At 42.5% G+C, this 15,641-nt stretch overlaps 1 protein-coding gene across 1 annotated transcript in view; it reads left to right on the top strand.

Moving 5' to 3' along the window:
- The first annotated feature begins 3,984 nt into the window (after positions 1–3,984).
- Positions 3,985–15,641, top strand: part of LOC131413005 (collagen alpha-4(VI) chain-like) — an 83,371-nt gene continuing 71,714 nt past the window's right edge. The window contains exons 1-4 of the mRNA XM_058553342.1: positions 3,985–4,060; positions 7,901–8,503; positions 10,698–11,285; positions 12,014–12,619. Of these exons, the coding sequence (XP_058409325.1) occupies positions 3,985–4,060; positions 7,901–8,503; positions 10,698–11,285; positions 12,014–12,619 (1,873 nt within the window). The remainder of the gene's footprint in view (positions 4,061–7,900; positions 8,504–10,697; positions 11,286–12,013; positions 12,620–15,641) is intronic.

The following is a 15,641-nucleotide window of genomic DNA, read 5'->3' as shown; positions in this document are numbered from 1 at the left end:
GTGGGCCACCACTTCAGCACGGCTTGATGAGCGGTGCGTATGTCCACGCCCAGGATCCGAACCGGCGAACCCCGGGCTGCTGCAGCAGAACTCACAAACTTAACCGCTATACCACAGGGCTGACCCCTCTTTAAACTCTTTTAACCTCAGTTGGTTCTTTGGCTTTTCTTTGTCTTTCATGACATTAATATTTTTGAGGAGCCAAAGCCAGTTGTTTTTTAGACTGTCCCCAAGTTTTGGACTATATAATCGTTTCCTCATTATTAGATTTAGGCCATGGATTTTGAGGAGGGCTACCGTGTAAGTGATGTGGAGTTTTCTCATGCATAACATCAGGAGGGATGTGATGTTGATTTATCCTATTGTTATCCTATTATTATTGTTGATGTTAATTTTGATCACTTGGTTGTGTCCACCATGTTTCTCCTTTGTAAAGGTATTTTTTTGCCCTTTATAATTTCTAAATAATTTGTCAGGGGATACTTTGAAACTATGTTAAAATCTTGTTCCCCAACACACTTTTACACAATGGTTTTAGCATCTTTTGATGATTCTTCCCTGAATCAATTATTACTGTATTGATTGCAAAGTAATTGCTTTAATTGAACGATTTAATCTTAAAAAATTGATTATCTTAGTGAGTTAACTATTTGAGAAGCATACTTTGAGAGAAGTCTCTCTCTACCCCAAACCCATTAGAATTATTTCCAGAAAGAATTGACATCCTATAGTATCCCTACGTAATTACATTTCATTCAATGGCTTAATTTTTGGCCTCCGTGACGAGCCAGCCCTATGTTTGCTAAACCTCTTTGGCAGCTTAAATTAGATATAAACATCTTCATGAAATAGTAGATATAATGTAGATGTTAAATCCTACAGACTTTTTTCTCTTCATTGGTATAACACACACATAGGCACAGCTGTAAAATGTTTATAAACTTTTGACTTTTCCACTAGATTTCTTTAAACAACTCTAGTGCTTTATTTATAACTAACTAAAAATACTTCTCATTTCTTATGACTAATTGCATTAATGCTAACAATCAGGACATAATGAAATAGGAAAATGTAGATACGCTACTTGCAGGTTTTATATTTCATCTAACTTTATTAACCCAAGAGTTTAAAAAATTGACGTACAGTATTTTATTGTAACAATGGTAATATTAATAATCATAATAATAATGTATAAATTTATTTTGGAACATTCTTCCCGGTACTTTCAAACTCTCAAGCTCTTTACCCTCATACTGTCCTTAATACATTAGAACAGTTTATTCTTTAAGATTCATGCATTCATTTGTTTGCCATTAGATGAAAATTTATTGAGGAATAGGATATTTACAGTCTTAAAGTATCTTCCCTCAAATTATTTATATGCCTCCTTGAGGAGGCATTAGTGGGAGGTTGATGTAGAAACCGAGGAACAGAGAAATCCAATTATATCACATCTATTTATTGGAAAATCACTGGATGAATATCCTGAGAAATCTTTGCAATATAGTGGGCTATATAGTAGGTGTCCCAAATCAGCGCCAAGCCCTCTAGAGTCGTCACATAAACCTTGAACGGTGAACCAGCTTGCTGTAGTTCCCAGAGCAAATGGTCAATCTGAAACCAGAATCAAGGCCTACGGGCTTCCTTTGAAGTCAAGACTTCTCCCAGTATTTTCTGTTCATATAAAATAATAAAATAGATCTGGTTATCTCACATCCCCGAGTTACTCTTTTTTTTTTTTTGGTGAGGACGATCAGCCCTGAGCTAACATCCATGCTAATCCTCCTCTTTTTGCTGCGGAAGACTGGCTCTGAGCTAACATCTATTGCCAATCCTCCTCCTTTTTTTTTTCCCTCCAAAGCCCCAGGAGATAGTTGTATGTCATAGTTGCACATCCTTCTAGTTGCTGTATGTGGAACGTGGCCTCAGCATGGCCGGAGAAGCGGTACGTCGGTGCGCGCCTGGGATGCGAACCCCGGGCCGCCAGTAGAGGAGCGCGGGCACTTAACCGCTAAGCCACGGGGCCGGCCCTAAAGAATGTGCTTTAAGGTTTACCAAACTTATTGTTTCCAGTATGTAAAATTTCTCTTCCCAAATAGATTGTTCAGTCCTATAAACATGAAAGCAAGGTTTATAATTCCATTCTCTGGAGCACCAAATACAGTGTTTTGGACATAAAATTGTGCTCTTTGAAGACCTAATTGGTGGATAAAGGAACTTAGGCCTTGAGCTCACGTGTTTACGCCACAGTAAATTGCTTATAGGTCTTTATCGTACATGACGTGGACTCTGGGGGGTTGAGTGACAGTCTGGACTTGGAGATTTTCCTTGAAGGGTTTGAAGCAGATGTTTGAGGTCCAGCCACGTACTGGACTTGGAGTCAGGTTACCTGGGACAGAACCTGCCAGTGCATGGCTGTGTAGCTCTGGCAGGGTACTTAACCTTTCTGGGACCCAATTTCTTCATTTCCATCAACAAAGTGAGCAGACGAAGGCCTGATCTGCTGACCTTTCCCAGCTTTGAGGTGAGGAACATAGAGATATTACCATAGTGACTTACAAAGCAGCCATCAATTGAAAGTGAAAACTAAATGAATTAAATAAAAAATATAAATTAAAATATACAGAACAAACGAATTTTATTTATTTATTTATTTATTTATTTATTTATTTATTTATTTATTTATTTATTTATTTTGGTGAGGAAGATTGGCTCTGACGCTAACATCTATGCCAATCCTCCTCCATTTTGTACGTGGGACCCTGCCACAGCATGGCTTGATGAATGGTGTGTAAGTCTGCGCCTGGGATCCAAACCCATGAACGCCAGGCCGCCAAAGCAGAGCAGGTGAACTTAACCACTACACCACTGGGCCGGCCCCATGACTGCTTTATTAATACACAATGCAAAACATTAGTGTTCCTCTGCCTCTACAGCTTCTGAGTTTCAAATTAAGGGGAATGCTTTTTTACTTTTACATGGTGGGTTTCCATGAAGACTTATTTTATTTAACAAGCACTTAAGGAGAGCTTTCTATGTGCCAGGCAGGGGTAAAGTGTTTTACAATAATGAAGTCACTCAATCCTGATTACAAGACTATGAGGTAGATGCTATTATTGCCCCCATTTTACAGATAGGGAAACTGAAGAACAGTGAAGCGCAGCCCCTTGCCCAAGATCAACTATTAAGTAGTGGATCTGGGATTCAAACCTGGGCAGTCTCTCTCCAAGAATCCTTACTTTTAACCTCACCACACTCTGCTGAGGATGGCTGTGAGGTTGGCTGGTTAAGAAGGTAAAAATGAGATGTTCCCTGTTCCAACTAGAACATCTCATTCAATGTGACTGTCATGTTCTTATTTTTAAACACATGGACTTTCTCAGAGTCAAAAACAGAAAGGGGATAATTTTTATAGAGGCCTTTGAAAATGGATCTAAATTTAGGGGAGGGAAGTATGATGTTCTGCTTCTTCTGGGAACATGTAAAATATTTTCAGTCTTGCTTGATGTTATCAGGCAGATGTGCTCCTGCGATATTTGAATATTTCTGCATGCCACAAATGTTTATCAGGTCATCCAACGTTTGTATAAAAACACAAGCAAAACCATCCAGAAATGTTTATGTTCCACCAAATGAGTTCAGTGTGTGAAACAAGTTCTACCCCGTGCACTATATGCTTTCTCCTGTTATAGCCATATCTGGACAGCTTTAAACAGTCAAGCCCGAGGTATATACTGTGGGTGTTTACAAAATTCTTCCTTAGTTAGGTCAGCGAGACCATTTTCCTTGCAGTGTTAAAATAATGTAGCAACATGTCCTTAATTTTCATAAAGCTTTCATTGGTCTGGGGAAAGACAGTTGTGTTTTTTAAAAATCAATTTTATTGAGGTATAATGAATATACGATAGGGTGCATTCATTTTAAGTGTATGAAGACGTAATTTTAATTACGAGGTTTCTTTTTCTTTCTAGGTACATATCTAGAATGGAGACTTGGAAGACATTTTGGGGGCTCCTCTTCCTTGCAACTAGTTTTGGCTTCATCAAGTCGCAGAAAATTGGTAATGCATCAGATTCTTTAAGCCAAAAATGAGGACTTTGCCTAGGAGCCTAGTGGTAGTGACAACCATAAAAGAAAATATTACAGGAGCTTCATAATTAACAAAAGAGAAATGATTCTTTTAAGGAGAACTGAGTCAGAATCTGGAAGCTTTTAGTGTATAGTGGGCACTTAATTTCTTTCAAAGCTTAACCTCGAATGACAAAACAAAAATATTAAAAAATACTATACTTCTGAATATATTCCCAGGCTTTCAAACGCTTTTGTAAACATGGGCCTATTCTGTTGACTCTGCATTTTGCTTTGTCTCCTTTGGTAGAGCTATTCTGAGGGGTAATTGTCATCACAAGACAGATAGCTTCACCAAATGCTAATGACACCTCTGCAATTTTTTGCAGTCATTTTAACAGATTGTTGGGACTTTTCAAGATGAAAGTCTCATCAAGAGAAGATTGTTTCAGTAGCCTGAAGCCCTACTGAGGCAATATTGAGGTTTAAATATTCAAATATAATTACACAGACTATTACTCATTGGGAAAAAAACATGAAGCTGTCTAAATTTCCCCTTTGGCTCTGACTCCCCTCACCTGTGAACGAAGCTGTGACAGTCAGTCTTTTCATGTTTCAAACACCTAAAATGACAAAGAACTGGTGGAGGGGTTAAGAAAGTAACAATGTATGAAAATATAATACATCTCTCAAGTTGCACAGGATGGAACCAATACTTATTTGCCTGAAATGTATTCTCCAGGAAAGATCAGGGAAACACTTCATGGTCTGTGTTTGATCTCTTCTGAAAGAGATGTTAAGGGGACAAACAGTTAGCCATCCCTGGAGCACTCACTGAATTCTCTCCTTTCTACAGGATTGCATTTTGGAGGGCCAAAGGGAAATAAAGCTTAAAGGGCCTTAAGCTCATTTATTATCTGCTTTTTCGACAAGGATGACTCCACTTGGCTTTTTGACCAAAATCAGTCAAAGTTCCCTGAGGTGGGACTCAGGACTCCAGAAACGACGAATGGATTTAGTGTCCCTGGAGAACACCAACCTTCCCTACCCCTTCTCTGTCTAAATTCTCACATGGTCTTTGCGTTTCTCTAACACGGACTTTTAATTTAATCTTCTTTATGGCAGTCTAAGGTGTGGACTGGATGTCAGGAGACCTGGTTTCTAATATAGTAGTCCTCCCTTATCCACGGTTTTGCCTCCCATGGTTTCAGTTACCCATGGTCAACTGTGGTCTGGATATATTAAATGGAAAATTCCAGAAATAAATAATTCATAAGTTTTAAGTTGAGAGCCGTTCCGGGTAGCATGATGAAATCTCGAGCTGTCCCGCTCCATCCCACCTGGGACATGAATCATCCCTTTGTCCAGTGTGTCCATACTGTATACACTACCTGCCCATTAGCCAGTTAGTAGCCGGCTCAGTTATCAGATCCACTGTCGAGGTATCGCAGAGCTTGTGTTCAAGTAACCCTTACTTTACTTAATAATGGCCCCAAAGCCAACTTTGTTATTAGTTATTGTTGTTAATCTCTCACTGTGCCTAATTTATAAACTAAGTTTTATCATAGGTATGTACGTCAAGGTCAAAACATAATATATATAGGGTTCGGTATCACCTGCAGTTTCAGGCACCCACTGGGGGTCTTGGAATGTATCCCCCAGAGTTATGGGGAGTTATGGGGAGACTACTGTACTGGCTCTTTGAACAGATTTACACAAGTTACTTTGCCTTTCTAAGTCTTATTTTATTTATCTATAAGATGGATGAATTGGATTCATTATTCTACACTTGCACTGTTCTAAACAGTGGCCACTTGCCATGTGTGACTATAAATTGAAATTCAGTAAAATTTAAAATTTAGTTTCTCAGTTGTGCTAGCTACATTTCAAGTGCTCAGTAGCCACATGTACCTAGTTGTTACAGTACTGCATTGCATAGTCTCACAGGATTATTTCTAGCTCTAAACTTTGCTGATTCCCTCATTTGGTTTCATTAATGGTCGATATTTCCATCCTTGTAAGTGATGTCTTCTCCCTTCCCCCCTCCCTCTCTCCTGCTAACTTTCCCAAGTATCTCCTTCCTCAAATATTTTTTGAGTGGCTACTCTATGCTAGACACTCAAGTGATGGATAAACAAACAAAAGATATGGTATCTGTTTTCGTCGAGCTCACAGCCTAGCGGGGAAGATTGCCATTTATTGAATAAGCACACTAATAAATGTTACATTATGAACCAAGATCAAAGAACATGATTCTATGGGAATTTACCAGAAGAAAAAGAAACTTGGTGGAGGGATTAGCATGTCAAAGGCCAGCGGAGAGCGGGAGCATGGAGAGTTTGAGAAATTGGACTAAGGAGCCTGGAACCTGGAGAGCAAAGTGGAGAGGGTAGAGATGTAAAGACAGAGCTGTGCAGGGCCAGCCCCAGCCAGTATTTTAATCCTCTTGGCACAAAACCAAATGCAAGATATGTTTAACCAGCGTGGGATAGTTATCCCTTGGCTTTTCAGCCACTTTAAACTAAAACCATCTTTAGCCGGCGTCTGCCTTTGTTTCTCCTTTCATTACTAATTTATGTATTCTCTTCCCATCATCACAGATAATCAAATTGTGAGGTATGGGGGTCTCCCCCCATGAATAATAGATAGATCATAATCTCCTCTTCTTTTTCCACACAAGATCTGTGCTTAATCCACATTTTACTTCTTGTCACAGAAAAACCAAGTTTGGGTCTGAAGAGGCCAGGTCATCTGGTCAACCCCTTACTCTAGAGAGATGCAATCTGAGAACCAGAGAGGTTAACTATTTGCTCAATTCCCGTAGCCACCTGGTATTTGATCCCTTCCATGCTGAAGACTAGGGTGGGCCCAGCTGGAGTACCACTTGGTCTGGCCACTGTTGGGATTGTGGTTCCCAGGATTAGAGATAGGTTCCGGAGAAGTAGTTGTACAATGCAACCTCCAGTTCAGGGAGCCAAAGGACAATGGTAAGCCACACATATGGTAATGCTGTGAGTCAAACTAACAGGCGCCGGTGGGAGGCAGGCAGTGCCAGAGGTCAAAGCTTGAAAGCTCTGTTAGGTCAGATTCTCTAGAAGCAGAGCCTGGGACAGGAATTAGGTGAACATGTTATTTTGAGGGAGTACTCTTCAGGACAAACCTGCAAGAGAAGTGAGGTAAGGTAGGGGGAAAGGAAGCCAAAAAAGGATGTAGCCTTACGTAAAATCAAGCCTTGGCCTGAGCCACGGGAGACGTTGGAACATAAAGAGCACCATGAATTGTTTCAGTTAAGGCAAGGGGGCCAGGCATTTGTATCCTCATGTGATCAAACATTTGCCACCCAGGATAGTGGTGGTGGTGTAACTTCCTGGGTGTCTCCAGATGAGGCCACTGCCTTCAGCCAGGAGCAGGTCCCTGACAAAGTCTCTCAGGGGAGCAGTTAACCATAGCACTTAAAGCAGCTGAGCAATTGATGCGCTAGCCAGCAAAGGAGATCTAGGTGGGGTACCAACAGCGTCCTCTGCTAGTAGAAGCTGGTTTCTCTTATTAAGTTTAAGGAATGAGTGGAGGGCCGTGGTCAGGAATCTAAGTAAAGGGTCAAATGTCTGTTAGAATGGAACAGAGGGTGACAGGTGAACAAGGGTACCTGGTGGCCATGAGGGAGCAAAGGAAGATGATGATGTGCCTGGGCTGCGTGCATCTTGGCTATCATCAGAGAGCTAGGCAGCAGGTCTGTGTGGTGTAAAGACAATGAATTGGGAGAGATGGATTCCAGCCAACCAGTAGTTGTCAATTTTGTAATGTTCAATCTTAAATTGACCCTCTTCCCCAGTCTGCAGGGAGGCCTCCGTGGGAGATGTTGTGTTTCTGGTGGATGCCAACATCAACCCCCAATACGCCCGCAGTGTGAGGAACTTCTTGTACACCATGGTAAACAGCTTCAATGTCAGCAGAGAGACCATCCGTGTGGGGCTGGCCCAGTACAGCGATGTGCCCCATTTGGAGTTCCTACTTTCCACCTACCACAGCAAAGGTGATGTGTTGAGACACATTCAGAAGCTTCAGTTTAAGTCTGGGGGCAACAAGATGGGCCTGGCCCTGCAGTTTCTTCTAGATCACCACTTCCAGGAGACAGCAGGGAGCCGGGCAAGCCAGGGTGTGCCTCAGATTGCCATGGTGATCAGCAGTGGCCCACCTGAGGACCACGTACGGGCACCTGCTGAGGCGTTTAGGAGCGCAGGCATCCTGCTTTATGCCGTTGGCGTCAGAAATGCAGCGTCGGCAGAGCTGCGGAAGATTGCAAGTAGTCCTGCGGAGAAGTTTACCTCCTTTGTGCCCAACTTCCCTCGTCTGGGCAGTCTCGTCCAGAAGCTGCAGCAGGAGCTCTGTGACACTTTGGCAAAGGCAGCGCAACGTGTTGACTACATCTCTCCAGGTACAAAGGCTTTTCCCTTTTAATTTCTGAACGAGAAGTCACTGAACTCAAAGCTTTATCTCTATTCATCCCTCCCACCATCCTTCTTATTTTCCACGTGTGTGCGTGTTTAATTTTAGTATTAAAATTTCACCAAACCATCTGTACTCTATGCTCCTCTCCAATCATTGACCAAAAACTTATCAACTCTTTTTATGAATCCTGTGGGCCTTATGCTGGTTCTATATATGGATGTAGTGTAAGTCTATTTTTGAAGGAAGATATGCTTGTTCCTAGAATGATATTATTCCTAGATTATCTTACCCCTATTGCCTGGATGGGGGGCAGAGGAGAGGAGGGGGCCATAGATCCTCCAGGAAGCTTGCTTATTTTATTGCCAGTGTGTTGGTATAATGTACTGGTTAAGAGGATGAATTTAGGGAAAAGAAAAATCTGGATTCAAATCCCAGTTCTCTTACTTTCTAACTGTCTCATCTTGAACAAGTTACTTCATCTCTCTGAATCTAAATTTTCTTCCTAGGGTGATAGTACCTGCCTCAGAGAGTTTTTAAAAGCATTAAATAAAATTATGCAAGTAAAGTGCTTATCACAGTGCTTAGCCCATCAGAGGTACCCATAAGCATTACGGTCATTACCTGGGATGATATACCTGTCCTCAGCTTTGTACTTCTGTTGGTGGTGATAGGGCATAAACTGGTGAAAATTATTTATAGAGTAATTACTAAACTCTATAAGAAAGCAGAGAAAGGGAAGATTGCTTGTGGGTTCCATCAAAACGCACGAGAGGCTAGAGCCTTCATTACTTATTCATTATTTTGGTATTTCTACACAGAGGAGGTGAATTGGAAGAAGTGCTAAAACTTTTGACCCACTTGATGCTGCATGTGTGTGGTGGTAGTATTGCATTTGTACAGCCAAATTATATACTTTACTTTGTATAGTGCTTTAAAGTTTACAAAGAGGTTTTATATACATAATAACAATAACTACCATTTGCTTGATGTTATATGGTTTTCTAAACTTGTTTACATTGCCCATCTGACTGATAGATAGATACATAAGGCAATTTTGTGTTAGATACATAGGAATACGTATGATACATAGGGCAATTAGTATTTGTTTTTACATAGATACGTAAGGCCATTAGTGTTATTATTTGTGTTTTTCACGTGAGGAAACTGAGGCCAAAGGTACCATAACTGGATGGCACAGCTGGGACTTGATCCCAGGTCTTTTAGAGCAGATCCATTCCAATAGAATGGTGTCCCCAGGAGCAGAGCCTGAGGCAAGGATTTGAATACATGTTATTCATTACAGAAGAGCTCCCAAAGGAGGTTGGTAAGGTTGTGAAGGACGCAGGACAGAAAAGTAAGGGAAAGTAAGGAAGGGTGTGATCTCAGGCAGAAGTTCCAAGAGAGTAGTTTTAGCTTGATCCTACAGGAGAACTCAGGAGCATAAGTTGTGCCTCAGGTTGTCTTGACCCAAGGCAAGGAACTAGGCTTTCATATATTATAGGCAAAGCAGCTCCAGTATTGGAAGAGAAATCCTCCAAAGATCTCTGTGCAGAAATGGTAAAAAGAAATCCAAAGGACCTGGGCAGAGTCCTGATATTGTCTGCTACAGTAGATTATCTTATTTTATCCTTAAAACAACTCTGTTATTTTAAGAGTATGAGGGCTGGTATAAAGATTTCAGTGCTGCAGAGAAGGAAAACTGACTCTCAAGGAAGTAAATGATGAACAGGTCCCAGTGTCACTGAGTGGTAGAGCTACAATGAGATGTACCACAGAACACGAGAGACATTCCAGCTTTCTGATGTGTTGGTGCTAGCGCACTGCTAGAGATGAAGTTTATTCCCACTGGAAAGAGGGCAGCCCCTTTCTCAGCAGGCTACTACATTTATAGAAGAGTTTTTCTCCTTAATAAGATTCAAGGGATTGTCCAAGTGGATTTCAAGATTAGAGGTATCAGCAGAGCAGGGTAGAAGCCTCAGAAGATGGTGGAGGGGAGGGAAGGAAGAGCACAGGGGATGTTGTCACTCCTCTGAGTACACCGTCATTTGGGGTGTCCGAGGACCAGTGAGTACAGGCTGCCTGGCCTCGCTCTCCTTTTCTGTACACCATTTGGCTCCATTGGTTCTAAGCATTTTGAGTGAAGGCTGCAGACCCCATCCCTGTTGTGCTCTCTCTTGCAGCTTGCAGAGAAGCAGCCCTGGCAGACATCGTCTTCCTGGTAGACAGCTCAACCAGCATTGGACCCCAGAACTTCCAGAAAGTGAAAAACTTTCTTCACTCTGTCGTTTTGGGGCTTGACATCAGTAGTGACCAGGTCCGAGTGGGACTTGCTCAGTATAATGACAACATCTACCCAGCCTTTCAGTTGAACCAGTACCCTCTGAAGAGCGTAGTCCTGGAGCAGATCCAGAATCTGTCCTACCGTACGGGAGGCACAAACACAGGGAGTGCCCTGGAGTTTATCAGGACCAACTACTTGACTGAGGCAGCTGGCAGCCGGGCCAAGGACAGGGTTCCTCAGATAGTTATCCTCGTGACAGACGGGGAGTCAAATGATGAAGTCCAGGAGGCAGCTGACAGGTTGAAAGAAGATGGAGCTGTTGTGTATGTGGTCGGGGTCAACGTCCAGGATGTCCAAGAGTTGCAAAAAATAGCCAGTAAGCCATTTGAGAAGTTTCTTTTCAACACCCAAAACTTCAACATCCTGCAGGATTTCTCAGGAAGCATTCTTCAGATTCTGTGCTCGGCAGTGGAGGGTAAGATCAAAGGTAAGAAGCTGTGTCAAAACTGAACATTCCAGCCAGGACACCTAATTATAATACATGGCCAGGATGCACTGTGTGTAGTGGGAGGGCAGGAGACGGAGCTGTCCACCACCACCGGAGAACCTGGAGAGACATCCTAGAGGAAGGAACATCTGACCCGGGGATGGAAGGATAAATGAAGTTCTCATGGGTAGAAAAGAACATCCTACCATGTTGTTCAGAGGAAACAACATGAGTTTTGGAGTCCAGAAGACATGTTTTTTTCAAAATTCTGGCTTTGCCGCTTTTTAGTTATATAAGCATTGAGAAGCAGCTTCACTTCTTCACTTCAATTTCCTCATCTGCACAATGAATATAATAATATTTGCTTAGTAGCATGATTTATGAGGATTAAATCAGATAAAATGCATAAAAATCTCTAGCACAAAGCAATAGCTCAGTATACGTTAACTTCCTTTGCCTCCCCCATTGGTTGAAGAATAATTGAGAGGTGCTTCAGTCTAATAAAGCAGACAACAGCAGCAGCAGAGTGTAAGAGGGAGAGAGCCTTGTGACAGACTCTCATGCGGAGGAGGTGGAAGTACATTATGTACAGTGCTGCATAAATAGAGTACCTATCCCTCTTCTATTCCCCACACAAAACCCTCCCTGTATTCAATTTTTATGATATCTGGTTTTGATTTACTTTCTCCTCTGTGTCTTTTCCTCCCCCTTTGTCTCTTCAATTCCAGAATCCACCCAGGCCTACGCAGATGTGGTCTTTCTTGCCGACACCTCACAGAACACATCATGGGCCAGTTTCCAGAAGATGGGGAATTTCATCTCCAGAGTAGTTGGCATGCTGGATGTTGGCAGGGATAAGTACCAGATTGGGCTGGCTCAGTATGGCGGTCAAGGTCACACTGAGTTTTTGTTCAATACCTACCAGACCCAGGAGGAGATGATTGCTCACATCCACGAACACTTTGTGCTCCGGGGCGGCTCCAGGATGACAGGCAAAGCTCTGCGATACCTTCATCAGACCTTCTTCCAGGAGGCAGCAGGAAGTCGGTTTCTCCAGGGAATTCCCCAATATGCAGTGGTCATTACTTCAGGCAAATCTGAGGATGAAGTCTGGGATGCCGCACAGACATTGAGGGAAAAAGGCGTGAAAGTCGTGTCTGTGGGTGTACAGGACTTTGACAGGGGAGAACTGGAGGGGATGGGGACCCCATCCCTTATATATGAAATGGAAGGACAAGACGGAATCAGACAGATGATGCGTAATGTGAGTGTGGTGATTCAAGGGACTGGGCAGCCTGAGTTCAGGACTGTGGCTGAGAAGGAGGCTGCAGTAGGTAAGGTTTTGTTCCTAGGTGTGTGAGTCACTGAGAGGTCTCAGCATAATAGGAAAGTCTGGGGAAAGAGCAGAGAACGGAGGCGTTCTGGATTCCTCAGTACTGGGACATTAGCACCAGTAGATTAGGAAGAGGAGGAGGCATGGGGCTGCCTCAGGCACACATCTTCTATTGGTTAACTATGGTCACAATGATGCTGCATAACAAACCATCCAAAAAGTCAGTGGATGAAAAGAATCATTTATTTTCACAGATCTGCTGGGGATCAGCTGATCTTCGTTGGGCTCAACTGAATGGCATTGCTGATCTTGCCTGGCCTTATTCACAGATTTAGGATTTGGTTGAGGGTTGGCTGATCTACATTTGGCTTTGCTCTGTAGCTCTCTTCTTCTTCCTTGGATCACTAGGCTAGTCTGGGCACATCTTTCTCATGGTAATTGCGGAGGTACAAGAGGGAAAACCCAACTGTAAAAGCACTTTTCAGACCTCTGCTTCATCATCTGCTAACATTCCATTGGCCAAAGCAAGTAATATAGCTATGTCATCATCAATGGAGTAAGAAAGTGTATTCCACTATGAAAGTAAGGTGTAGGGAGTGAATACTTCTGAGCCATAATCCAAGTTACTCTATACCTTTTCCAGGAGAAGGAGCATTCAGGCTTCTCCCCAGACGTTAAATAAAGTCCTTCCTTAAGTTGGTGTTCAAAGCACTCAAGAGAGATGCTAGTTAGCATTTTGGATGGGACAATTCACAGTGTAGTTTTGTCCTGTGTATTGTTGGAGTTTTAATATCCATAGTCCCTGCCAGTAGGGTCCCTGAATCTTATGACAATCCAAAACACCACCATATATTTCCAAATGTCCCCTGGGAATGGGTACCACCACTGGTTAAGAGCTGCTGAGTCTTGTGGCGGGCCCGTGGCCTAGTGATTAAGTTCAGTGAGCTCTACTTCAGCGGCCCGGGTTTGGTTCCTGGGCGCGGACCTACACCACTTGTTGTTGGCCATGCTGTGCCAGCAACTCACATACAAAATAGAGTAAGATTGGCGCAGATGTTAGCTCAGTGTGAATCTTCCTCAACAACAACAACAACAACAACAACAACATCAACAACAACAACAAGAAACACCGAGTCTTTTCTCCTGCTAAGTCCTTTTATACACTCTAAGTACTAGCCTAGCTGAACTACTCACAATTTGCTGTATATATGTCAGACTTTCCCACCTCTGTCTCTGCCCTTGAACACACTATACCATCAGCCTGGAATGCCCACAGTCAGAACTTTATCCTTCAGTTCTTAAGTTCCCTTCTTAGTGTTGCATCCCCACAACTAGAAGCTTGGTGGAGCTTCTAGTTGGTCCCCACATCTAGAAGTAACCAATCCCTCCTTTCTCTGAATTATCATAGCTCTGCCCAGACCTCTCAACATCTAGATCTTGAGGGTCCTTGGAATTGTATAGTCAGAAAAGACAAACACATGTGAGACAAGAAGAAAATCCAAGCAGAGATAATAAAGAACTGAGGAACACCTCTGGACACTACATTAATTAGAAATAGAACAAAATGAGGATGCAGTGGAGAACCTGGCCTGGGAGGAATTGTGTTGGCCCCTCAATAATGAGTATGATTTTAATATTCGGGGGGGGGTACTCTTGGTAAGGGGAAGAGCATGAGTAAGAGTGTGGAAGTGGGAATGGGCTGGATGAATGTGGAAGAAAGTGAAAAAACGGAGCCAATTGGGGTTGGGGAGAGGGTTTAGAAGTAGCGAGGGATGAGATTGGATTAGGAGGGATGGACCCTGATTACAGGGTCCCAAAGGCGCTGGGAAGTTACTGTAGGTTTTTAAGGAGGGAAAATGATGTGATCAGAGTGGTCTTTAAGGAAGACTTCAATGGGTAGGCTGGATTCCACATGATACCTCAGACTCAGAAGGACTTTAAGGCTGAGCTGTCATCTGTCCACGTAGGGAGGATGCCTGGGTCTAGCCCAATGGTGGCTCTGATAACGAGGAAAGGGGGTGAATCATGAAGACAACTTGAAAGGAGAATAAGAGCACTTGGTACCAGTAGATGAAGGAAGGGAGAAGTCAAAGATGCTTGGAGTTTCTAGAGAAGGTGTTTTAGACTTGGGAAAATCAGGGACAACAACCTCTTTTTAACTCTAGGATTGAGTTTTGGTTCTTTATAAAAAAGGACCAAAGAGGAAATTTCAGGACACCAAGAGACCAAAGATAAGTCAAAAGATTATTTTGTCGTCCCTATATTCTCTTCTTTAAACTCTGTTTCACAATATTCAGTTGTCTACACACTGCTTTCAACCTTTGGTATATGTGATTTTGGCGCTCTGCTGGGGAGATTTCTTTTTTCATACATCAAAGCAGATTTGGACCTTTTTGGTATGTGACACAGCGGGTTCCCCAACATCAGTCACTGCCTTAAATTGGGAGGGAGGTGTCCGGACTCCTCTTGGAAGAGAGTTTATGCAGTCATAACTCCATTATGCCATTTGAGGCAGGTTAAAGGGAAGATTCTTTTATAGCAAAATGAAACGGACAGCCCAATTTTTGGACAAAGAGTTTTCATAGGAACTTGCAACATTTCATGCTGCCTCTGTTGAAATGACATAAAATTTATCAGAGAAAGGTACACAAATTAATAGTCACAATTTATTATTTCCAGTTTTTACCAAGAAAGAGGACAAATGATTAAATCAAGGAGTTTTTGGGCCCATAAAAGAGAATTAGATGCAGGGTTTCCTAACCCTAGAAAAATGAAGAAAAAAATTAGTCAAGCAAGACTCAAATGCTTCTAATGGACTTAGATGAATTGAAAATAATTTTTTTTCCCCTGGGGGAAGGGTCACCTTGAGCTAACATCTGTTGCCAATCTTCCTCTTTGTTTTTTTTTTTTATGTGAGCCACCACCACAGCATGGTCACTGACAGACAAGTGGTGTGGTTTGTGCCTGGGAACTGAACCTGGGCCGCTGAAGTGGAATGTGCGGAACTTTAACCACTACGCCAT

This window comes from Diceros bicornis, chromosome 2, assembly GCF_020826845.1.
Source record: "Diceros bicornis minor isolate mBicDic1 chromosome 2, mDicBic1.mat.cur, whole genome shotgun sequence".
Classification (NCBI taxonomy): Eukaryota; Metazoa; Chordata; class Mammalia; order Perissodactyla; family Rhinocerotidae; genus Diceros; species Diceros bicornis.
This window is presented reverse-complemented; position numbering and strand designations above follow the sequence as displayed.